Below are 25,491 nucleotides of genomic sequence, written 5' to 3'. Positions count from 1 at the left end.
CCCCAGCGGGGCCCGATGGCTCCGCCGGGCGGACCCCGGGGCTCACACCCCGCGGGACCGGCGATCCCCGGGCTGCACAACCTTTCCGGCCGGGTTTGCCCTCACTATCCCGGGCACGGCACGGCGGGAGCGGCGGGGCCGCCCCGCTGAGCTCCGGGCCGCGCCTCCGGGACACCCCGGGCTCGGGCAGCGCGGGGACGCGGCCCGTCACACCGGCAGCGGGCTGCGACCCGCGGGGCGGCCCCCCCGGGCGCTGTCACACCGGGATCGGGCCCGTGAGCGCCGCTCCGGGCCGCCCACACCGCCCGGGCCCGCCCCCGGTGCCGCCCCCGGGCCCGCCCGCCGCCATGCCCGGTCCCCGCCGTCACCGGCCCCCCCGCGCCACTTCCGGCGCCGCCGCCCGGCCGGTCCGCGCGCTCCTGCCGTCCCCCCGGCTCCGCCCGGCCGCGCGCCCGCGTTCCGGCGCGGCCATGCTGGCGGAGGGGCCGGTGCGGCGGCTGCTGCGGGCGGGGGACGGGGCCAGGTGCCGGGGCAGGGGGCGGCTGTCACCGGAGGGGGTCGGGGTGGAGCGGGAAGAGGCTGGGAATGAGCCGGGAGGGGGCCGGGTGTGAGGGGAGGGCTGGCGGGGGGGGCTCGGGTTGGTCGGGGCGAGCCCTCGGCCCAGCGCTTCCTTTCTTCCCTCACCTTCTCCGTTTCCCTTTTCCCTTTCTTTCTCTCTTTCTCCCCTTCTCCGCTGCCCTTTTCCCGCTCCATTTCCCCCTCTCCCTTATCCCCACTCCCGTAGCGCTCCGGTTCCCGGGGCAGGCCGGGCCGCTGAGGGCTCGCCGGGTTCCGCAGCTCCTCTCCCTGTGCCGCGGTTCCCGCAGCTCCTGAACCTATTCCCTTTTTTCTCGCAGCTCCTGACCCTATTCCCCATTTCCCCCCAGCTCCTGACCCTATTCCTTCCTTCCCGCAGCTCCTGAAGCTATCCCCGTTTTTCCTCAGCCCCTAACCCTATTCCCTCTTTCCCCCCAGCTCCTGACTTTTTTTTCCCGTTTTCCCTGCAGCTCCTGACCCTATCCCTCACCTCTTGACCCTATTCCCTCTTTCCCCCCAGCCCCTGACCCTATTCCCCCAGTTCCTCACCCTATTCCCTCTTTTCCCGCATCTCCTCACCCTATTACCTCTTTCCCCCAGCTCCTGACCCTATGCCCATTTTTTCCTGCATCTCCTGACTTTATTCCCGTTTTCCCCGCACCTCCTGACCCTATTCCCTCTTTTCTCCCAGCTCCTGACTTTATTCCCTCTTTCCCCCCACCTCCTGACTCTATTCCCGTTCTCCCCCCAGCTCCTGACTCTAGTCCCATTTTTTCCTGCATCTCCTGACCCTATTCCCGTTTTCCCCGCAGCTCCTGACCCTATCCCTCACCTCCTGACCCTGTTCCCTCTCTTCCCGCAGCTCCTGACGCTGTTCCCGTTCTCCCGTGCAGGCACCGAGCCATGCGGAGCTGGGGCGTGCTGGGGGGCGCGGCGGCGGCGCTGGCGGCCGGGATTTACGTCCTGTGGGGCCCCATCACGGGCAGGAAACGGCGGCGGAGAGGTACCGGAGGGGCCGGGGCTGCCCGCACCGGGAACCACCCCGGCACCGCCCTTATCCCGTTTTTCCAGCTGGCTGGGCGGGATTTCGGGATGGAACTCTTCGCCGGGAGGTTCTTCCCTGCGCTTGCTCCATCCCTGGAAGTGCCCAAGGCTGGGTTGGAAAGGGTTTGGAGCAGCCTGGGGTGGTGGAAGGTGGGGTGGGATGAAACCCAAGATTCCTCCCCAAACCATTCTGGGGTTCTGTTTTCAGTTTGTGGAGTTTCAGTTGGTTTTTTGGGGTTTCACAAGACAAGATTCATTCAAGGAAGGGAAATTTCCTTTCAGGAAAGGAAGTGAAATATTGGAGCGGAAAATAAAGACTTATAAACATTCTGGAAAGGAGATGTGAGAAATGAAATGCAGTTGGAAAAAACTAATTGAGAAATTTAGTGATTGCAAGAAAATGGTCTGGGAGGAGATGAGGTGCAGTGAAAAGGACCAAAACATGCCAAAACTGACCTCAGAGATGTTACAAAACCAGGGGAAAAAATCAAGGAGGAATACAGAACACTGAGGTGAAAATATGAGTGAAATGGCTTGGATACTGAAAAAAAAAAAAAAATCTGTGCCAAAGTGAAAGGCATCCAAAGGCATGGGGTGCCATGGAATGCAGGGATATGGACCACAGCTTGCCAGAATTGATTGGCAATTGAAATGGCATGGATACTGAAAAATAAAATTAAAAATATGTCCCACAGTGAAAGCCATCCAAAGGCAAGGACATGGACCAAAGCTTGCCAAAATTGATCCTCACTGAAGTATTGGAAACAGAAAAGAAGGGTTTACAAACACTCTGGAAATGAGATATGATCAAATGAAATGCACTTGAAAAGAAAAAATGGGATGGATACTGAAAAAAATTAGTGAAATTGAAATTTTTGAAAGACCAAAATTCAGCTGGAACACCACAAACTGAAAAGTGAATTAACTGCAATCCATTTCTCTGTAATTACACAGCATTCCTGCTGAACCCCGGGGTGCTGGCCCTGGATTTCGTGGTGCCAACTCTGCAATTCTCTTGGCAGGGCTCGTGCCAGGCCTGCTGAACCTGGGCAACACGTGCTTCATGAACTCCCTGCTGCAGGGCTTGTCCTCGTGCCCCTCGTTCATCGGCTGGCTGGAGGAGTTCACAGCCCAGTACAGCTCGGAGCAGGGGCAGCCCCAGCAGCTCTCGGTGACTCTGCTGCAGCTCCTCAGAGGTACTGGCACTTTCCCTCAACCAAGGGTAAAATGGTAAAGGAGAAATGTTGTTTTCAGACTCTTTTCCCAAAGAAGTAACCCCCCACGAGCTTCTGTTCCCTGTATTATTTCACTCTCTGATTTTAAAATTAATTGGAATGCCTTGGGTAAAGCTCAGCCACCTTTTACAGAAAGGTTGAATTCCACAGAATTCAAGAAGTTTAAAATTCTATTAAAATTATTAGCAAATAATTTAAGCTTTTCTGTTTTCCCCAAGCTTACTATTGTCCTAAAAACCCGGGACTATTCAACCTCACTTTGCAAGGTTTTGAGTATTAAAAATTAAAATAAAATATTATTATAAAAGACAAAATATAAAATTTTATATAAATGTAAAATATTATTGTATAATAAGTAATATGTTTTATATAATAAAACTATATAAGAAATTAATTATATAAATAGATAAATTAATAAATAATTAAACTATATATATACATTTATATGTATTAATCATATATCATTATTTTATTATATTAATATCTGTTTATATAATAGGTATTATATAACATAATACCTATATAATAATACAAAATATTATTATAAAAGATAAACCAGAAAAGATTAAATATAAAATATTATAATAAAATAAATAACATAATTCACTAGAATAAATTTATATAATAAATAAATTATATTAATAGATAAATGAATAAGTAAATAAACTATATCAATAAATTGAAATAGATATTATATAATAGATATTGTATAATATTAATATATTAATATATATTTATATATATTAATATGTATTACTAATAGATATTATATAAGATACAAAATATTATTATAAAAATAAACTGTAAAATATTATATAAATATAGAATATCCTTATAAAATAATAATATAATTTTATATTAAATTTATATAATAAATTATATAAATAAATTAATTAATTAATAAATAACTATATAAATACATTTATATAATAAATATTATTTAAAATACAAAATATTACTACAAAATATTTCAGATTTTAAGCTCAAGGTGATGAATTTTTGGCCTAAATTCATCTCTGACACCCTCAAGTGACCCTCCCAGGTTGTTTTCAAAGGAGAGTTCCCCTTGGGCCGTTCCTGTGGCAGTGGTGTGAGGCTGCTGGTGCTCCAACCCCACAAACCCCAGGTTTGTCCCCATTTCTGCTGCTGCTGACGCTGCCGCGTTCCCTTTTGCAGCTCTGTCGTGCCAGGAGGTGCCCGAGGACGATGTGCTGGATGCCAGCTGCCTGCTGGAGGTGCTCAGGGTGAACAGGTGGCACATCTCCTCCTTCGAGGAGCAGGTGAGTGCAGCGGGCTGGGCTGGCAGCCCTGGCCCTGCTCCACAAGCTGAGGGGAGGTTCCCCAGCCTGGGAATGGCGCTGGCATTGCTCAGGGAGCTCCAAGCCTTGGCCTTGCCAGCAGGGCCAGGATGTTACAGCACAGCAGCTCCCCGAGTTCCCTCTGGATAATGGATCTCTTCCCATCTTTTCAGTAATCCTCATTATTTGCAGCTCTTGTCAGGATTTCTAATGCACTCCATCAATTATCCCACTCCTAAAATATATTCCAAGGAGAGATTTCAGTTATGCTTCCCCCAAAATCCAGGAAAACAGGGATCTGGGAATTCACCTGGGGGTATTTTTTCCTCCCAAGTGTTTTAGTTTTTTATGAGTTTACATGGCCCAGAATGTCTTTAGTACCTTGTGCTGTTAGGAAGCTTTTGGGCACAACAAAATGTATTCAATATTAACACAAATAAAATAATAATAATAGTCATCATCATCAATATAAAATAATTATAATATATAGATATATATAATATATCTATATATATAAAAGTTATATATAATAGTAATTATATATAAAAGTGATATATAATAGTAATTACATATAACGATTCTATATAATTTATATAGAATATAATGTCTATTTAAAATATAATTTAATAAATATATTTAATATAGCTATTTAGAAACTATATTTAAAATATTTAGAAAATATTTTTCATTATTTATATTTAGTATGTACTTATATATTTTATATTTATATATAATATTATATATTATATAATAGACATGTATATATATACATATATGTATATAATAATATACATATATGTATATATATACATATATATGTATATATATACATATATGTGTATATATATTTTATATATACATAATATGTATATATATAACATACATAATATTATATATTATATTATATTATGTATATTATATAATATATAATATACATAATATTATATAATAGACATGTATATATATACATATATGTATATAATAATATACATGTATATTATTATATATTACGTATATGTATATATATTATATATAATATATATACATATATTACATATGTATATGTATATATTATATATATGTATATAGAATATATAATTTATACATTATTTTATATATACATATATGTATATATACATTTTAGATGTGCTTAAATATAAATATAAAACATAAAATATAGATATAATCCAGAAATCTACATATGAAATTATACATCTATAAATACAAATATCAATCCAGGCTCTGAGCTGTGATTTTCCCTGCATTCCCTGTGGAATTCCAGCCCTCCTGGGGTGTTTTTTGATGTCTCTTCCTTCTGACTCCATTTCCAGGATGCCCACGAGCTGTTCCATGTGCTGACCTCTTCCCTGGAGGACGAGCGGGATCGGCAGCCCCGTGTGACCCATCTCTTTGATGTGCATTCCCTGGAGGTGATCCCACTGATGTCCTCAGCAGAAATGCCTGCAATCTGCCCAGATTCCCAAGAGAAGTTGTATATTTAGGATGTTTTGATTCTCTTCCCAAAGCTGTTCTTTAATCCTTTGATAGGGACTCATCAATAAGTCAAATTTAAAGAATTCTCAGGTTTTCCAAAGAAAATTTGTTTGAATTTCCAGTGCAGGATGTAGGGATTTCATTTATTCCCTCCAAGCATTTACTCTGATCTATAGTTCCCACCCGAAAAAGGGTTGAAAACTGCAAAGAGGGATTTCTGGAAGAGTTTTATGGAGGTAAAATTGATCCTATCCTCCAGCTTGCTGATAAACTTGTTGCAGATGGAAAATACCTGGTTTTGCCTAAAATGTAGATAAAAAAAAAGACAAAATCTCCTATTTTAGTGTTCTGAGGCAGAGAGTTCTGCAGATTAATGATTCCTTTTACAAGCAATTGTCAATTATAAATTTGGTTTGTACCAGGTTTTTTTGTTCTTACAAATATAAAGAGCCACATTTTTTTCTAATGCCAGAAAAGCCAACTAGGGATGAAATAGGAACACATTTAATACTTCATGTATTAAATTTCTAAGTCTTTTCTATGTTGCTGAGGTGGGGTTAATGAAATGTTTTTATCTCCCTCTGTAGCAACCAGAAATAATCCAAAAGCAAATAAGCTGCAGAACAAGAGGTAGGATTTCATCCCTTCTGGATATTCTGAATATTCATAGGGTAGCTTTGTTTCTTAAAGGGATAATATTAATTGATCTTTGTACTGAACTGAAATAGAAATCAAAAATATAAATAAATCTCCATTAATTACTAATCACTGAGACAAAAAAAATGTTCTTTGGAGGCATTAATTTTGTTACTGCAGGGCAAAAGTGTGGGATTGGAGTGGTGAAAGTGGGTGGATGGAAAATCCAAGGACAATTTTTGTGTTGCAGGATCTCTTCCCCCTGTGTCCAACCACTGGAAATCTCAGCACCCTTTCCATGGAAGGCTGACCAGCAACATGGTCTGCAAACACTGTGAGCACCAGGTGTGGAAAAAGATAATATTTTATAATATTTATAATATCTGTGTCATGGGAGGAGGGATTGCCAACACTCAGAGTGCTTCCTGGAACCATCATCCCTTGGTCATGAGCAAGGATTTATCCCTAAATAGACTAAAAAAATCCATGTGATGCACCTTGTGGGGGTAACAGCTGCCTCATCGACCAGAATAATGGATGCTTTATTCTATTAATGAATTAACAATTAATTCATTAATAATATTACCTGAAAATCCACTCACATGGGTGAGTTTAGGACTCGCTGCTCATCCAGCACGTTTTGCAAAGGCACTTAAAGTCCAATTATTCCAAATAAGGAGATGAAGATTGCCTGAACAATGGAAAAAATACAGAAAATAAACCTCATTGATAGCCCAAAGCAAGGAAACATTTGTATCTTATTTCCCAAAACCTTGCAGACAAATTGGAGTGAGGAGGAGGAGGCCAAGCAGAACATTCCTGATGTTCCCTGGCCCAGCTGGAAAACTGAGAGTTTGAATCCTGTTCCAGCAGGGAATTGTGGACAGCACAGGGCACAGGCTCACCTTGGGAGAGCTGGGCTGGATTTTTGGGGACTGGTGATGCCTTTAAGGCTCCCTAGAACAGAGGCTACACAGTGTTAAAGAATAAAGTAGATATTTGTTCAAAAGGCCTTCACAGGATTCACCTTGGGCAGTACAAGAGCCTGGCCAGGGCTACACCCAAGGTGGTCACGAGTTTTCACACTTTTTTATAAGTTTTGCTCCATTTCCATATTGGGGTTAATTGTGCAATCACAGCTTCAGGTTATGCAGTCCCATCCCCCCATTTGCTCTCCTCAATTTACACTTTTTGGGCCTTTTTGTTGTTTACACTTTTTAGAAGCTGCAGCGGTGCCCTTGGTTCTGGGGCTGGAGAGGGATTGTTTTGTCTGAGTGAACTGTGAGGAGAACTTATGTGAAATTCAGAGTTGTATCCTAATGCAGTGCAGAATGTGGAAAATGTGAGAGCTAAAGCTGAAGGCATCACTGACATAAATGCTGGCATGTTCTGGAATGTTCTCTTGCAGAGCCCTGTGAGGTTCGACACCTTCGACAGCCTCTCCCTGAGCATTCCAGCAGCTGTGTGGGTACGTATCCCTCTGCTCCTGATCCTCCCTGCCCTTCCCAGGGCTTCCTCAGCTGCAGAAGACATTCAGGGCTACTTCAGCACTTGATTTTCCTGCTCTGTTGTAATCCTGTGCTGCTGCAGGACCTTCTCCCTAAGGGGTGTGCGAGGTTCTGATGAGCCCAACAAGCAGAACTTGGTGGTGCCACCAGAGCTTTCTGTTTCTCCTGGTGGAGGATTTGGTCTTTTCTGTGGAATTTCAAGAGCCCAGATCATATCCTGCTGCTTCCCATCCTGGGAAGGTGACCTTCAGCTGGCAGCTCACACCTTACCCCATCCAGGCTTTTCCAGCTGGGAATTGTTTCCATTTCTTTCTGGCTCTGAAAAACTTCGAAGTGACAAAACATTGTGGATTTTTGGGGCAACATCTGCAGGATATTTTTGGACTGTAAGAATTTGTTACTTCCTGTCTGGTAGTGATTTCTTTCCACAACTGATGGAAATTGTGATTCCTGTTTGCAGAGTGCCCTCCTGGCCAGGGAGGATTTGGATTTTGACACATCCTCTGCTCTTTGTGTTTTATTTATCCAATCCTTGGCAGGGCAGGACATGAGGAAGGGCAGCAAGGAGGCCTGAATTCCATTAAAAGCTGTATTTCTCCTGTGGAGAGGGCCAGAGAGCATGAAGTGACCCCTGAAGTGCTGGAATGAGAGATAAATAGGAATAGGAAAAGAATCTGTGGTTTAAAACCCCACTGAAGAGCTCACACAGGGAATCACTGCTGCTGTCATCAAAAGGCTGCAAACTTTTTTATGTTTAATCCAGGCTAAAGGAGAATCCCCACAGTTCCATGATCACCCACAGCCATTTAGTCAGTTCTTTCATGAAATAAACCTGCAGTTCTGTAGTTTTTCTATGGAAGAAATTATTAAAAATCCCTTCCCAAGATCCAGTGGAATGCACCCTAAAATTCCTGCAAATAATTCTGGTTTTTCTTGGCACTCAGGGTCGTCCCATGACACTGGACCATTGCCTCCATCACTTCATCTCCTCAGAGTCTGTCAAGGATGTTGTGTGTGACAACTGCACCAAAGTAGGTCCCTTTGATTCCTGTCATTTTAATTCCTGTCACCTCTCTGCTCAGTTTTGAGCCTGCTGACACAATCCTGGCTTCACTTTCCACCTCCTTTTTCTTCAGGACTTGGGGAAAGCCTCTGGGGTTTCAGATATTTAACAAGGAGTTCTTACCTCGTGAAGAATTAGAGGTTTATTACTTACTACTGCTGTTACAAAAATCTACAAATATTTTATTCTGTAGTTGCCAGGGATATTATTTTTTGCTCTGGTATTGTTTAAAAATCAACAAAAGAGGCAATTGAGTGCAGTTCTGAGTGAATGGAGTTCTCTAAATGCTCATTTCTGCTTGATTTTGGTTTAGAATTTTGACCCTTTAGGAATTCTGAAGAGCATTCCTAGGTGTGATTAATGCACTGAGCATAAACCAGGCAATAAATTCCTCCTGTCTGCAGGTGCCTTCATTTTTTTTCCCCTTTTCATTCCAGATCCAGGCAGCAGGAATTCGGAATGGACAGAACATAGAAAACCAGAGAACAACATTTGTTAAGCAATTAAAGTTAGGAAAGGTGAGGCAAAAAAACTCCTCCAAATGTCCTAAATCCTGTCACAGTAATTTCCTTCTTGGAGCTGGTTGTGTCCATTTCTTGCTGTTAGACCACAAATGTTTTATTTTTCAAAGTAAACTCACCTGGCAAATATCTGTGGGCATTGAGGCTTCAACTCAGCAAAACATCAAACATTAAACACTTACAGGATGTGAATATTCTCCTTTTATTTAGCAAAACACTTAAATGTGAGTTTGGCTCAGTGCCATTTCGTAGATTTTACATTAATTCTTCAGTGAGCAAATTGATTTATATTTACAGGATTTGTAGCATCTTTAGCAATTCCTAATTTCAGAGAAATTTAACTATTCTGAATACAGCTGGTGAGTAAACATCAGGTGTGATTTCTAAGAGAAAACTTTTTTTTTTTGCTCTGTAATCCTGTCATGCAGAGGCCAGCAGGGCACTGGTGTGTAATTAGGAGCCTCAGGTGCCAATTATAATAATAATTATAATAATAATTATGTACTTCTTGCTACAGCAATGGTTTTGCATTTCAGCTCTTTATAACACTTAATGTTTTTGGCTTTCCCCTGTGCAAAACCATTAATTTTTGGGGATTAGGAGATATCAGGAATCTCACAAGAATTACTGTCACACTTTAGGGACACTGTTTCCACTGAGCTTACACAGAGATAAGGGACATGCATTTCCTTATTGCCTGGACTTACAGCTGTTTCTTTCCATGAAAAATGGATTTTCCTTTCCTGAAGCTGCCCCAGTGTTTGTGCATCCACCTGCAAAGGCTGAGCTGGTCAAACCAAGGCACTCCCCTGAAGAGACACGAGCATGTGCAGTTCAGTGAGTTCCTGGTCATGGACATCTACAAATATCGGGTTCCTGGTCCCAAATCCTGCCAGGAGCAGAAAAACCCCGAGGAGACAACCCCTGGAGTCAAGGATGGGAGAGCAGGGAAACCTTCAGGTACCTCTTTTGCCAATAAAATGGTTCAGCTCTTTCTGCATGTCGGGGATCAAGTGTTCTCTGCAGGATCAAGCCATGAGCAGCATTTTGATGTGGGGCTCTGCAAAGAGGACAGAAATCCCTTTGCCATTCCCAAATTTACAGTTCAGTTTGGATAATTTCATTTTGATCCTACTAAATATATATACTTAAAAAAAGAAATGTCCAAAGGGGTGTTGAACTTGGCATGCCCCATGGTTTTTCTTGTTAGAGGTCTATTCCAAGGCTTCAGGACAAGCAGAGAGGGAATTCTGGGAATGATGGATTCTTCAAAAACAGTTGGAAAATCCAGCTGTAGAAGTCTGTCCTTAGGCACCTCAATATTCCTTTAGTTGGGATTTTGGATATATGGTATTTCCATATTTGTCATGTAAAACGAATTTGAATAAAATATCCCTTGGCTTTGGGTATGAAAATCAATAAAATACCTTCATATCCATGATGAGGGGCAGGGATGTTGATCTTAGAAACAGCATTCCAATTAAATCCCTGAATTTCTCCTTCCTCTGGCAGATGCAGAACAACCAGCTGGTACCAAACCTCTCTTCATGAATGGTGCCTCCTCTTCCTCCTCCTCCTCTCCCTCATTTTTAATGTCCCCAGGAACTTTCCCACTTGCTGCATTCCCTGAGTGCAGGTAAGTTAGAGATTTGTACCCTCTCTCTTAATTTCTTTCTTTCAAATTGTCTCCCTTTCTTCTGTCCTTGTCCTGAGGCTGCCCAGTCACAGAATCCCAGCTCCTGTGATTTTAGTCCTGGGAAAGGGAGTAGGGCAAGTTGCAAGCAAAACTCAAAATCTTCCTCTGTTCATGGTGCTTCTGAACAGCCATAACCTCATTGCTGCTGGTTTAGTCTAGCCCTTATTTTCCTTCATTTTCAAGTGGTTGTAAGAAATCCATAGTTTTTTTTCTCAGATGTTTTTGATTTCAGTTGCACCTGCCATGATTCCACTTGATAAATCACCCTTGGGGCTTCTGCTGATAATCCTTTTCCATAGAATTCCAGAATGGGTTAGGTTGGTAGGGAACTTAGGGACCATCCAGTGCAGCCCTCTTCCCATGGGCAGGGACAACTTCCACTATCCCAGGTCACTCCAAACCCATCCAGCCTGTCCTTGAGTACTTCCAGGGATGGAGCAGCAGGTTTGAATCCCATAATCCCAGAATGGTTTGGGTTGAAAGGAGACTTGGAGATGCCATGGGCAGGGACACCTTTCACTATCCCAGTTGCTCCAAACCCCATCCAGCCTGGCCTTAGACACTTCCAGGGATGGAGCAGCAGGAAAAAGCAGTTTGGATCACAGAATGGCTTGGGTTGGAAGGGAACTTGGAGATCATCCCATCCCACCACTCTCCATGGGCAATGACACCTCCCACCAGACCAGGGACAGAGCAGCCACACAGGGAGGAATTCCTTGCTCCGGGCAGGAACTGTGGCTGCTCTGCTGCGTGTGTGTGTGTGTGTGTGGCCAGGCTGACCCGTGTCCCCGCAGGGCCCCGCTGTACCTGTACCGCCTGATGGCCGTGGTGGTGCACCACGGGGACATGCACTCGGGACACTTCGTCACCTTCCGGCGCGCGCCGGGCGCCCGCGGCAGCCAGTGGCTCTGGATCTCGGACGAGTCGGTGCGCAGGGCCAGCCTGCACGAGGTGCTGGCTGCCAGCGCCTACCTGCTGTTCTACGAGCGCGTGCACGGCCGGGGCCAGCCCCAGAGCCCGGCCCACAGCTGAGCCAGCAGTGGGGTCCCAGGTCTGGGGTCGTCCCAGCCCTCGGGGTCATCCCAGCCCTGGGACCATCCCGGCCCTCGGGGTCATCCCAGCCCTGGGACCATCCCAGCCCTGGGACCATCCCAGCCCTCAGGGTCATCCCAGCCCCTGGGACCATCCCGGCCCTCGGGGTCATCCTGGCCCTTGGGGTCATCCCAAGCCCTGCGACCGTCCCAGCCCTCGGGGTCATCCCAGCCCTGGGACTGTCCCAGCCTTCTGGGTCATCCCAGCCCCTGGAACCATCCCAGCCCTCGGGGTCGTCCCAGCCCTTGGGGTTATCCTCATCCCAGCCCCTCAGGATGGTCCCAGCCCCTTGGATTATCCCAGCCCCTTGGATTATCCCAGCTCCTGGGATGGCCCCAGCCCCTGGGATGGCCCCAGCCCCTGGGATGGCCCCAGCCCCTGGGATGGTCCAGCCCCTGAGATGGCCCCAGCCCTCAGGATGGTCCCAGCCCTCGGATGGAGCCTCTCCATTATGCAAACCTCCCCCTCTCCAGGCTCCCTTCCCGGTGGGAGCAGCTGGGAGTTGTGCTTTGTGCCCAAGTCCTGCTGTTGTGGCACCGTGCAGCCCCGGGTGTGTGTTGAGAAGTGTTTTCTGCCTGTCCCAAGGCTCTGTTCCGTGTCCTGACACTGCACTTTTCCCAGGGAGATGCTTTATCCCACACATTTCACTTCCCAAGGGGGAGCCCTGGAAAGGGTTGATGTCACACTGCTGTTGAGCCCCTCCCCATCCCAATCCCTCCCCTGGCACCTCTCCATGATCCACCAGCCCCTGCAGGTTCCCTTCCCTGTGGCAATGGCTGGGAATTGTGTTTTGTACCGAAATTCCCAGAGCTGTTCCAGCCCCGAGCGTGTGTTGAGCAGCCTTTGTCTGTCAGGCAGGGGTTTTATCCCAAGGCTCTATTCCCAGCGTTTCCCAGTGGGGAGCCCTGGGAGGGGGTGATGGGAAGCTGCTGTTGGCAAGGATTTAAGACACAAAGTGCCTTGAGCTTCCCTGAACAGCTGCACTGCCACTGGCCCAGCCCTCTGCATGCCCACTGTGTCCTGGGCATCCCTCACACCCAGGGATGAACCCATGGAATCCCATTTCTCCTGACCCATCGAGTCAAGGCATCTCCACAAACTGCCCCCATCCAAAAGATTTCCCTGTTCACACAGTTTTCCTCCTGCTTTACTTCTTTATATTATAAAATCCATCTCCTGATTTAAATTGCTTTATGCAGGAGATAATTTTGTATCTGTTAAGAGCTGAAACCTTAATTTATTGCTCCATACCTTTGGAATCCAGCTGGAATCAGCACATGGAAGTGTTTGCTAGTGCTCAGTGTTGTCATTTCCTTCAGCACTGTTGAATCCAGTTGTTTTGTAGCATCAACTACAACTTTTAATGCTGTGATTTTCAAGCTGCTGTAACTGTTCTAGACTTGCCCTTCCCATTTTATTGCTGGAATCTGCTGTTCCCAGCACTGGGATCCACGCTCCTGGCTTGCAGCTGAGCTGTAGAGCAGCCCCTGGCCTTGTTAAATGGAATATAAATATGAGGGCCAGGACTGGTGGGCACTTACTGGTCTCATGAAGAAATCTGGGAATCCTGCATCAGCTCCAGGCTGCCCTGTAAATAGAAATAAGGGGAATTCTGCTGCTCTGGATTGGTTGATGTGCAAAAAAAAAAAAAAAATCCCAAAGCACAGAGGGAAAAGCAGCAAAAATCCTCTTTTAAAAACCTGCTTTTAAATGACCAGGAATAAAATATGTAGGTTGTTTTTAGCTCTTTTCTGTCCTTGTAAGCTTGGAGGAGAAAAAAAAATCCCTCATCAGACAAGCTTTTTTCAGTGTGAAGTTTTCAAATAACAACTGTCTTAAGTCGTTTTTTTAGGGCAACTTTGTACCTCATGAATTCATAGTGCTGCCCACAGCTCGGGGGTGTTCACACGTCCTCAGGAGAGGCTCCAAACCAGCCAAAGCAGGAGTGGTAAAATGGGTGGATATGCAAAATTATTTACACAACTCATCATTCCAGAGTCTGGAGCACAATTCCTGGCCCAGGTCATGCTCATGGTACAGAAATATTGATAAATCCACTGCTGGACTGGGACCTGGGTCCTGGCTGTGCTGCACGAGCAGTACCTTGGTTTTAATCTCTTTGGATTTACAGAAAACCAAGAAAACAAACAAAAGAAACCCCTTGAAGGATACAAAATGCCAAAAATTTGCTCTGACCATTGAAGGGAGAGCTGACAGAGCTGGAGGAGGAGCCAGCCCTCCCTACTGGGAGCCATCTAAAACCATCACCCAACATCTGCCTCCAGCAGATCTGCCCCTGCACCTCTGAACTGACACCATTTCCAGTGCCAGCAGTGGCTGTCCTGCATTCTCCAGGCTCAGAGCTCTGCCTGGGGCTTTTTCCTGGATTTGGGGGGTTTCTCCTTGATTTGGGGGCTCAGCTGAGCAGCCTCTTGGCTTAGTTGTGCTGGAGGAGGGGCAGAGGACACGCACACTAAGGACTAAACCTGGCAGCTGGGAGCAGCAGGTTTTCTTTGCCAAGAGCTGTTTCCCTGGGCTGTGGAATGATTCTGGATCTCCCTCAAGGGCTATCAAGGAGAGGGTTGAGCCTTTTTTTCTGGCTTTGCTTGGTGGGGAGGAGTAAATGGGCTTGGCTTAACCCTCAGGTGAGAAAGGGAGCAAAGCTCTGGTCCTGAGCTGTGTCAGCTCCTCCCTGTGAGCTGGGGATCTGTGCAGGGCTTTGGGAGCTCATCCTCCTCTCTGAAGGTCACTGGGATCTGTTTTCCAGCCAGCCACACCTGTGGAGATCACTGGAATTTGTGCAGGTGTTTGGGAACCAGCCTGCCCAGGGCTCTGTGTTTGCCAGCCCAGCCTCCCTTTGGAGGTCACTGGGATCTGTCTTTCCAGAGGTCACAGAGCTCAGTTTTCCAGCCAAATCTCCCTTCTGGAAGTCACTGGGATCTGTTTTCCAGCCAAATCTCCCCTCTGGAAGTCACTGGGATCTGTTTTCCAGCCAGACCTCCCCTCTGGCAGGGCTCTGTGCAGCCACAAAGCTCCAGCGCTGGTACTCGTCCCTCCCAAGCTGCCATGGTGGAGAAGATGTTAATAAATTGTAAAGAATTAAGAGCTCCAAGATGATATTTCTGTGTTTGGGTTATTCTTGTCTTATTTTGTGTGTTAATTTAAAAATGTCTGTTCCAGTCCAAGCACTGCACTGCTGTTTGAAGTTGCTTTTTTTTCCACTTCAGGGTATTTTTGTAATTGTACAGTAGCAATAAAAGAACAAACTTGGTAGAAAAATCAGTGTGGGAATGTCTTGAAACAAACACCAAGCTGGGAGCCAAAGGGGTTGAAACAACACTTCATAAGAAAGATTTTCAAGCTCCACAGAGCATCTCAGAGTGGCAGAAGGTGGGAAGTACCAATTCCCAATTCTCTGCACAAGCCTTAATTCCACAGGAATAATTCCACTGGAGGTCAGAGCCCAGCACTGATTCCAGTGGCTGCAGCCAGGTTACACAGGATTTGGTTCCCATTCTCCCCCAGAATTCACCATTCCGTGATGGTTTAAGATCTCTTGGGGACTGGACAGAATTCCCTCATTTTCAGCAGGATTCCCTGTGGTGTGGGAGGTGGTGGCTTTCAGGCAGTCAGGAGGGGATCCCTAGGGATAATTATTTAGGGAAATACACTCTCAGAGTGACAGTGGAGGTGGGACAAAGCAGTTCTTCCCCACAAGGGCATTTTTTGCTGCCTGTTTTTTGTACAAAGTACCTGAGGGAGGAAAAACCTTGTGCTTCCTCCTGCAAGAGCACCTTTCCTCAAAAAAGAGGAATTCAAGCAGACAGGAGTGAACACTCATCCAGCCACACCCTGTCCTCACACCTCAGCACTCCCCTTCTCCACGTCAGGCTCATTTTGCTTTATTTTAATTTAAAAAACCCGAGCAAACCAGAGCTCTTTGACAGAAAGTGCCACCTGCAGGATATCAGCTTTACACGATCACAGCTTGTGGCTCACAGTGTTTATAAACTGCTGCCTCCAGGCTGTGGAGCATTTCCATCTTCTTGGAACACTGCTCAGATAAAGATAACTGAGAAGAAACTTCTTCCTGAGCAAAACAAGGAGAGATATGGAGCATTTCCATCTTCTTGGAACACTGCTCAGATAAAGATAACTGAGAAGAAACTTCTTCCTCAGCAAAACAAGGGGAGCAGTCAGCAAAACCAGCGATCAGCAGGACCCGAGCAACGTTTCCCAGAGGAAAACCAGATCAGTGGTCAGGCTTCAGCAGCAAAATGACCAAATTCTGTCCATTAGGTGACGGCCCAGGAGGTGAATCCACAATTCACCTGCTGCACCAGCTGACCCCACAGCCCCAGCAGGAGCTGAATTCACTTTGCAGCGCCCCGAGGCTGCACGTTGCCCCGCTGGGACGCGGGCAGGACGTTCCTGAAGGTGAGGTTGACCCTGGGGGCCAGCACCCTCCTGCGCGGGGGCAGGCTGTGGTGCCAGTGCAGGTTGGTGGGGTGCCTCATGAGCAGCAGGCTGCCATGGGCCAGCGCCAGGCTGATCCTGGCGGGGCCCGCAGCCCCCGGCCGGCCCCGGCGGCGGAACACGAAATCCCGGCAGGCCCCGAAGGACACCGAGGCGATGGGGCTGAGGGGAGCCAGCTCCTTCTCGTCGTCACGGTGCTCCCCGATGTGGTCCAGGCCGTCTTTGTACCTGGGGAGTCACTCGGGGTTGGTATTCGTTGTATTTGAAATGTTGATTTAGTTGTTGTTAATTTAATAATGATAATAAAATTAATATTAGTTGTATTTTTATATCATTGTATAATTATATATAATATAAATAATCTCATATTATATATATTTACTATATATTATACTATATATAATAGTATATATTACATATATAATATATATTAATATATGATGTATAGAAATATTAATATATGATATATAAAATATATATTTATAATATATAATAAGATAATGAATATTAAATAATATATAATAATATATAATGTATAATTATATATGTATTATATATTTAATTTCATATATTATTTTATATATTTATAAAATAAATATGCACAATATATAAATATATATGAATATATATTATATATTCACATATAAATAATATAAAATCATATAAATCATATAGGATCATATAAATCATATAAAATATTAATATATGATATATAAAAATATATATAATATATATTTAATATATCTAATATATACAATATATATTTAATATACATAGTATATACAATATATATTTAATATATCTAATATATACAATATATATTTAATAATATATAATTATATAATGATATCTATAATGCATAATAATATATATGTATTATATTATATTTAATTTTATCTTTATATTTTATTTTATATATATATTTATATTTTATATATGTATATATATGTATATTTCCTGGGTTTATATTTCTATATATATTTTATATAAAATTAATATAACCCTAACCCTAAACTTTCTTTTACTTAGTTTAAACTTAGTGTAAACTTAGTTTACACTTAGTTTACACTTAGTTTTACCTAGTTTACCCTTAGTTTCACCTAGTTTACATTTAGTCTTACCTAGTTTACATTTAGTGTTACCTAGTTTACCCTTAGTGTCTCTGCTTTAAACCACAAATCCACATTCCTGCTTCCAGCACTTAAGTTTGGAAGCCTTTTCTAAGGTCTTAAATCCTGTGTTTAATTCAAGCTTCATCTCACAGGCCTAAAGTCCTGACAGCTCCCTGCATTTCAGATTCCCACCCATAAATTTGGGGTTTTTTGTTCCATTGGAAGCAGCAGCTGCTGCTGGGGAGGGGCTGTACCTGTTGATGAGGACGAAGTTGAAGGAGTGCCCCGTCTCGGCGGTGACGCGCTCCCGGATCCGCGTCAGCACCGGGATCCAGGGCTTGGGCTGGAACGTGACCCCTGAGTAGGTGTAGGACAAGCCAGGGTCCCCGTAGGTCACCTTCCTCCTGGGAATCTTGTGCCACGTGCCAAACACCTGCAGCTTTGTCGCCTCATCTGCGGGGAAGGAGCAAACCCGGGTTCGTGTTTGTGAAAAAATGTGTGTTTTGTGATTGGCTTTTTGCAAGTATTCAAATGAATGTGTTAGAAAGTTATGGTGTATTAACACTTTAACGGGATGGGAAATGTAGTTTCATAGTTGAAAGGTAACTTTTGTAGTTAAAATAGGAACTGTGTATGTGGAATGTTTTCTTTTTAGGAAGGAATGAGGTGCTCGGCTGCAGGATGCCTAAATCTTTCAGAGAAAGAGAATTTATTGCTCTTTTATCAGGAGAAACAAACTTCTTCCCGCCTGGTTCAGTCAAAAAGATGCTGTTAGGATTAAAAGAAGAAGTTGGTGATGAAAAAGTCCTTTATTTGAATGGAATTTATGCATTGTGTATGAAGTATATGAATATGCAGCAGGCTATCATTTTTAAGGGTTAATCCTCTGTTAACTAACAGGTGTCCTTTTTCAGGCTTGTGTTGCCCAGAAAAAGGTACCTGGAGTCAGTATCTCTTTGTTTTTATTGTCTCATGTTGTCCTAATCTCAATTGTTCAAATTTTATTACTCTAATTATATTACTATTGTTTTAACCATTTTATTACGATTAAACTTTAAAAAAATTTTACAAACAAGTGATTGGCGTTTTTCACAGTATTGTCTCTGCACGGTCCAATATTCTCCTGGATCTGCAGCTCCTGGGAATGCCCAAACAGGAATGAGGGTGCTCGGGTCAACCTAAAAGCTGCCATCCCTGTTCCCAGGGTTTGTGTCCCTCTTGTCCTCGCCCTCCAACGGGACGAGCAGCATTCCCATCACATCCCTCCAGCAAATTGCAGCCACCACTCCAGGATTATCCCTTACAAACACTTCCAGCTCATCCCCTTCACTGGGAAGGGGATGTAGAGGGGAGTACAGCTGGACACAGACAGACTGAGGCTGGGAGGACCGGGGTGTCACCCAGGTCCCCTCCTGCCCAAGCACGCTGTCCAAGAGCGCGGTCCAGGCCCGTCGGGAGGCCTCGGGAGCCTGCCCGAGCTGCAGCACCCTGCCAGGGCAGGAATGTACCTTCGAAATACTCCACCTCCTTCTCCAGCTGCTGGAAGATCTCGTCCGCCTCGGCCTTGCCGAAGAGGATGCGGTAATCACAGCAGAGCCCCTCGGCGCGGATCTCCCGCGGCGGCGGCCGCTCCGGGCCGGGCTTCTCCAGCCGCGGCCTCTTCCCACCACTACCTCCATCCTCCTGCTGCTCGCGGGGCAGTTTAACCACGAACCTGTCCATGGGCGGACGCGGCACCGGGAGCGATGCCCGGCAGGAACGGGAGCCGCGATCCCGCGGGAAACGGGACCGCGCAAACCCCGCCCCCTCCCCAGCTGGCCACGCCCCCGGCGCACGCGCGCGGTTTTGGCGCCAAATCCGAGTCCCGCCCCCCCCCCCCCCCCCCGCCCGTCCCGCGCCGCCGCCGCCCCTCACTCAGCCCCGGCCGCCCGCGCCGCCGCAGCCATGATCGGGCAGAGGACGCTGCACTCCTTCTTCAGCCCCGCGCCGGCCAAGAAGCGCGGCCGCTCCCCCGAGCCGGGCGGCGATTCTGAGGTAGCGATCGGGGGCTGAGGGAGCCCGCGGCTCCGGAGGAGGGGAGAGGGGAGGGAGGAGAGGGCTCTGCCGGCGGCACGGGCCTGCCCGCCGCTGGGTGCGTGGGAGGGGGCCGGGGGCGCCGCCGGCCTTTTCTGAGGGGAGCTGGGGGGGGAAACAATTTCCAAACTCCCGCGCGGCTCCACGCGTGGCTGAGCTGCCAATCAAGGGGGCACGCTCCGCTGCCGCCCAATGGGCGCTGATTCCTACGTGACGTCACAGTTGCTAGGTGAAAACCTCCCCTCCATCCGCGGCGAGCCAATGAGGAAAACCGAGCGTTTTTCCCGCTGGCCAATAGCGAGCGGGCGTTTGTGCTCGCCGCTGCGGGCGGCCAATGGGGGCGCGTTTTGTGTTTTGCCGCGGAACGGCCGCGTGCGGCGGGGCCGCCCCTTGGGCGGGGCCTTGTGCAGCCATGGCGGGACCTTGTGCAGCCATGGCGGGTGCCGCCGTGACCGCGCTGCTCCGCCGGCCCGGGCTGCGCTCCCGCCTCGGGCTGCTGCACCGGCCCGGGCTGCGCTCCCGCTCCGCGCTGCTGCCCGGCTCCGCGCTGCACTCCCGCCCCGGGCTGCGGCCGCTGCCCTCCCGCACGCTCCGCAGCCCCCCCGCTTCCCGCTGCTTGCAGGCCAGCGCCGCCAAGAAGGCGAAGGAAGGCGGCGATGGAGCGGGCCCGGCGCTGAGCGCGGAGCAGCAGGAGCGCATCCGCAGGAACAAGGAGGCGGCGCGGCGGCTGCTGGCCGAGCGGAACGTGCCCCCGGGCTTCGGCGACAGCTGGCGGCGGCAGCTGGCCGGGGAGTTCTCCAAGCCCTACTTCGTGGAGGTGAGCAGCATCCCCCGAGCCCCCCGCCCCGAGCCCCGCTGAGCCCCCGCTGAGCCCCCGCTGTCCCCGCAGCTGATGGCGTTCGTGGCCGAGGAGAGGAAGCGCTACACGGTGTATCCGCCCCCCGAGCAGGTCTTCACCTGGACGCAGATGTGCGACATCTGGGATGTGAGTAGAGGGGGGCTCCGAGCTGCTCCCCGGAGTTTAAAACCCTGAAGGTGCAGGGTGGATGCACAGACACCTTCCTTTAGCGTTTGGTCCCTTAAACTTGGATCCCATGGGGTGTGGATGCTGTTGTTTGGCTGACTCAACTCATAAATCCAGCCTTGCTTTTCATGTCTGATAACAAACTGTGATTTTATTATTTTATTACCCTCACAAGCCACAGAACTTCCTCTGATCCTTTTGATCTTTTTTTCTGGTGTTAACAGCTTAACCGAGTTCATGGTTCTTTCATCTTGTACATCTCTTGTTCTTTTAATTGATCACTAAAGGACTGTTATTAAAAGAAAATAAGACAGCACAAGGTAATGTTATTTCCAATAAAACCTGTCAAAAACATCACAGCAAGTGTGGCATAAAGCTGAAATAGGATGAAACTTACGTGGAAAATAACAAGGTGTTTTCTTATGACTGTGAAAATGTTGGTCTTCTGCAAATGATATTAGTTATATTCATTATTTTGTCAGCAAAGCCATAGGGATATTAATCCTTAGTGTTAGCTGGGCTCTGTGTTCTTTAACAATGAGATATCTGGGATTTAATTTCTTGGAGGGGTTGGTTTGTGGCATTTTTTGTCTCTATTTTAGGATAAAGCTCATTTATAAGCCTTTTTTTCCTCACTGTGGGAAATAATACTGATTACAATTCAGTGCTAACCAAGGTCTGCTTTCAGGTAAAGGTTGTTATTTTGGGACAAGACCCATACCATGGACCTAAGCAAGCTCATGGGCTCTGTTTCAGTGTCCAGAAACCTGTTCCACCTCCCCCCAGGTATGAAAAGTTGCAAATTCCCTTTTATTCCTTAATCATTTGCAGTTCTGTGGTGCTCAGGTCTGGAAAAATAGATGTGAAATGGTTTGCAACTACTTAAATTTAAGTTGTGCATCACCTGGAAGGATAATTCTGTGCAGTTTTGGTGATACTCTGGATGTAAATTTTAATTTCCAGTCTCATTAAAGCTTCCAGGCAGACACAGAGTCCCTGCTGCCTTGCCTCTGCAAATGCAAATTATTATCTTAAATAATAAGATTAAAATCAATGCCTTTCTTGCCTGCTTAGAGCAATAAGTGGTGCTGCTTGCTCTTGTTGTATTAAAAATCTTCTGCTGGTTTGGTTTGCAGCTTGGAGAATATTTACAAGGAGCTCTCTGAGGACATTGAGGGCTTCACCCACCCTGGCCATGGGGACCTGACGGGCTGGGCCAAGCAAGGTGAGCTCAGAGACACTCAGTGATGTGCCCCCTGTGGAGCAGGAAAGAATCTTATCTAAAAACCAGCCCTATGGTTGGAAATGATCCACCTGTAGGAGAGAGAATCACTTCTGAGCGCCTTGAAATGAAAACTTGCCTCAACAGAAAAAAAAAGAAGTCTGAATCCCAGAATGGTTTGGGTTGGAAAGGAGGTTAAGCCTTATCCAAGGGACACCTTCCACTATGCCAGGTTGCTCAGAGCTCCATCCAGGAGCAGTCCAGGGCTGGATTAACCCTCGTTTCACCCTCTGGATGTGCTTTGTTTGCCAGGGGTGCTCCTGCTCAACGCGGTGCTGACGGTCCGGGCTCACCAGGCCACGTCCCACAAGGAGAGGGGCTGGGAGCAGTTCACAGATGCTGTGGTGTCCTGGCTCAACAAGAACCTGCACGGGCTGGTCTTCATGCTCTGGGGAGCCTATGCCCAGAGGAAAGGCAGCTCCATCGACAGGGTACACCTCCTTCTCCTCAGCCCTTCCCTCTCCCTGTTTTTTTCCCTCGGTTTGGCGGACACTAGAGGGCACTTCCCTTACAGAACTGGGAATTTTCCCTGCCCGAACTCTGTCAGATTGAGTTCTGCTCCAGCTTAGCCTTTGCCAGAATTAAGCAAGAAAAGTGAAGCAAGTGTAAGCTCCTGTTGTCAGCAGTGTCTTGCAAGGACAGAGCTGTTTTTCCTAGTGGGGGCTCATGAATCAATGTGAAATCTGCTGGTGGCATGACAGCAATTGGGAAATGCCAGGGCATTTATGTCTTTGCTTAGTGGGACAGAAGTCTTGGTCCTTGTGGCTGGTTCTTTGGGTCTCAGGCTGGTGCAGGAGGGCGTGTAAGGGGAGATCACACCTGCCCTGGGGCAGGAGGAGCAGGAATGGGGGTAAATCACCTGCCCTGGAGCAGGAATGGGGGTAAATCACCTGCCCTGGAGCAGGAGGAGCAGGAATAGGGGTAAATCACCTGCCCTGGGGCAGGAGGAGGAGGAATGGGGACAAATCACCTGCCCTGGAGCAGGAACAGCCCAAACCCTGCAAATCTAACAAGTGGCTTCCTCTGCTGTCCCCAGAAGCGTCACCACGTCCTGCAGACGGTTCATCCCTCACCCCTCTCTGTCAACAGAGGGTTTTTTGGCTGCCGGCACTTCTCCAAGACTAATGAATTCCTCAAGAAGTCTGGGAAGAAGCCCATCGACTGGACAGCACTCTGAGCTGGGGCTGAGGCTTGGGGCATTTCTGAGAAACTCCTGCTGACCTGAGGGTTGTTCTTTGGTTGTTGATCAATGAGCAAATGACCAAACTTCCAGAGATGGTTATATTTTTGTTTTAAATGTTTATTTTTTGACAGCGTGTTTGATGGAGAGCTCTGCTGCTGGAACAGATCTTAGCCTGGTTTGAAGCAAAAAAAGACCCCAAGCACCAGGGTTCTGTATTAATTTGTGCTTGTTGTGGCAGTGGGAATTTATTTTTAGATTCTAGTGAAGGGATGTCAGTTCTTACTGAGCTGCTCAGCTTTTGTGCATGCTCTGCTGCCTCCTTCCAAAAAATCCAGTTTGCCTATTTAGGGGGAAATGGAGCTGTCTCCATGGGAGGAAAAGGCTTTTGGTTTTAGCTTTTTGCTACAGATTTATTACAAAAATAGCTTCTCAAGGCTGTAAAGAAAATACAGGGTCAGGAGTTTTGCTTGGTGTATCCATGATCTCAAGATTGTGGGATAAATCCTCCCTTCAGCCACAGGGAGGCTGTGACCAAGACCCTTGGTAATGCTTTTGAATTTTTTGTTGGCATTTAGACAGGAAAATCAAAAGGTTTTAGGTTCTTCCTGGGTGTGGGATCACCTGGGTGACAGGTGAGCTGTGCTGACCAAGGACCTGGGGGTACTTGCTGATGGCAGCAGCGAAGGTTTCTTCATTAACACCTCCCAATTAATGGAGTGATAGTTGCAAATTACTTCAGATCTTTTTAAGATCTTAAAAGAGGGAACTTTGTGCTTTGCCACCTTGGGAGCAAATTAAAGTTTCCACTTACTGTTGGCAATAACTGTTAGGATTTCCAGGAGGAAGAGGTGTTGACTTCATACTCCTGGATTTCCAGCCCATCTTTGACATTGTAATTCCTTTAATGGAAGTGAAAAGCCCTTTTTATTTTTCTCCTTGGAAATTAACCAGTTTTTGTAGAATATCCTTGTAACCCTTCCTCTGGTGTTCTCTCTGAGCTAACACTATCACCAATGAGTTTACACTGTCTGTGCCCTTGCTGTATATGTTGTTTGCTTGGGTTTTTTTTTCCCAGTCTGTTTTTTAAAATAAAAAATGACTTTGTTTACATGCTCTTGCATTGATATTTTAACACAGGGAGGGAGGGGGGTGGAATGGGGAGTCCCTGTTCCCCCCAGGGAGCCAAACCCAGCAGCATGTCCTTGTCCTCGTCCCCGTGACCAGGCACAGGGCCAGGGCACCTTTGTCCCCCAAGGATCGGGTGTCCCCCTCCCTCCTTCCACCCTCATCTCCCGCAGAAGTTTTCCAGACACGTTAGCAGAGAAATATTTGTGCTTGACGTGACCATCACGTGTGAGACCCGACTGGAACGGGCCGGGGGGGGCCCGTGCTTCCCTTGGGGGCGGCCCTGGCACGGCGTGGGCTCCGGCCCGGGAGCGGGGAGGGACAGATGGACACACGGAGTGACCGCTGGCACCGGAGCGACCTGGGAGCCCGGTGTGACCGGCGGGGTCGGGCACGGGGCTGGTAGCCATGGTGAGGGGGCGAGGGCTGAGGGGAGGGTCAGGGGCTGAGGGGGTGAGGGCTGAGGGGAAGGTGAGGGCTGAGGGGAAGGTGAGAGCTGAGGGGAAGGTGAGGGGCTGAGGGGACAGTGAGGGCTGAGAGAGTCAGGGGCTGAGGGGAAGGTGAGGGCTGAGGGGAGAGTCAGGGGCTGAGGGGGTGAGGGCTGAGGGGAAGGTGAGGGGCTGAGGGGAAGGTGAGAGCTGAGGGGAGAGTCAGGGGCTGAGGGGAAGGTGAGGGCTGAGGGGAAGGTGAGGGCTGAGGGGACAGTGAGGGGCTGAGGGGAGGGTCAGGGGCTGAGGGGACAGTGAGGGGCTGATCTGAAGGTGAGGGGCCGAGGAGGCCGTGCCGCTTTCCCCTCACGCCCATCTCTGTCGGGGACAATCGACCGCACTTGCCGCGGTTCGGGGGTCCCCGTTGAACCCCCCGCGGTGTGAGGGCCGCCATCCTGAGGGTGCTGTGAGGGCCGGGCAGGCGAGGCCGTGTCACCCCCGCCGGGCTCCTCACGGAGCAGCGAAAACAGCTCCGGCTGAGGGCGGCCGGCCCCGGGCACTGCGGTGCTGCAGCTCTGGGGACGGGGCCGTGCTTTCAGCGGCACAGCCGTGACCGGGGTGGGTG

The 25,491-nt window shown here is 47.4% G+C and overlaps 3 protein-coding genes and 1 long non-coding RNA gene across 6 annotated transcripts; 2 read left to right on the top strand and 2 right to left on the bottom strand.

Moving 5' to 3' along the window:
• Positions 1-8: 8 nt before the first annotated feature.
• Positions 9-12,183, top strand: USP30 (ubiquitin specific peptidase 30). Of its 2 annotated transcripts, none has more exons than XM_064392624.1 (13): positions 9-523; positions 1,470-1,579; positions 2,643-2,816; positions 4,032-4,135; positions 5,485-5,583; positions 6,235-6,277; positions 6,534-6,628; positions 7,692-7,751; positions 8,736-8,822; positions 9,292-9,372; positions 10,125-10,335; positions 10,888-11,011; positions 11,866-12,183. In XM_064392624.1, the coding sequence occupies exons 1-13, from the start codon at positions 348-350 to the stop codon at positions 12,101-12,103; spliced, it is 1,602 nt and encodes a 533-aa protein (XP_064248694.1). In that variant the 5' UTR covers positions 9-347; the 3' UTR covers positions 12,104-12,183. The 2 variants fall into 2 exon arrangements, with proteins under 2 accessions (XP_064248694.1, XP_064248695.1); XM_064392625.1 differs by having other exon boundaries at positions 389-523; positions 1,439-1,579.
• A 4,210-nt stretch (positions 12,184-16,393) lies between these two features.
• On the bottom strand, positions 16,394-19,560 carry ALKBH2 (alkB homolog 2, alpha-ketoglutarate dependent dioxygenase). The gene is made up of 3 exons (XM_064392620.1): positions 19,260-19,560; positions 18,006-18,204; positions 16,394-16,867 (listed from the first exon to the last, which is right to left on the bottom strand). The coding sequence occupies exons 1-3, from the start codon at positions 19,471-19,473 to the stop codon at positions 16,537-16,539; spliced, it is 744 nt and encodes a 247-aa protein (XP_064248690.1). The 5' UTR covers positions 19,474-19,560; the 3' UTR covers positions 16,394-16,536.
• Positions 19,561-19,668: 108 nt separating this feature from the next.
• Positions 19,669-24,421, top strand: UNG (uracil DNA glycosylase). Of its 2 annotated transcripts, XM_064392283.1 has the most exons (7): positions 19,669-19,785; positions 20,447-20,641; positions 20,714-20,809; positions 21,537-21,634; positions 21,985-22,073; positions 22,383-22,561; positions 23,167-24,421. In XM_064392283.1, exons 1-7 carry the CDS (start codon positions 19,696-19,698, stop codon positions 23,305-23,307), a joined length of 888 nt encoding a protein of 295 aa, XP_064248353.1. In that variant the 5' UTR covers positions 19,669-19,695; the 3' UTR covers positions 23,308-24,421. The 2 variants fall into 2 exon arrangements, with proteins under 2 accessions (XP_064248353.1, XP_064248352.1); XM_064392282.1 differs by lacking the exon at positions 19,669-19,785 and having other exon boundaries at positions 20,213-20,641.
• LOC135282476 (uncharacterized) lies at positions 20,978-23,229 on the bottom strand. Its single transcript, XR_010348625.1, has 3 exons — positions 23,101-23,229; positions 21,246-23,020; positions 20,978-21,137 (listed from the first exon to the last, which is right to left on the bottom strand). It is a non-coding gene; the product is annotated as an uncharacterized LOC135282476 (long non-coding RNA).
• Positions 24,422-25,491: the final 1,070 nt, after the last annotated feature.

The sequence above is a fragment of the Passer domesticus genome, chromosome 17 (genome assembly GCF_036417665.1).
Source record: "Passer domesticus isolate bPasDom1 chromosome 17, bPasDom1.hap1, whole genome shotgun sequence".
Classification (NCBI taxonomy): domain Eukaryota; kingdom Metazoa; phylum Chordata; class Aves; order Passeriformes; family Passeridae; genus Passer; species Passer domesticus.
Note: the sequence above shows the minus strand (reverse complement) of the source record. Positions and strands in the feature narration are given on the sequence as shown.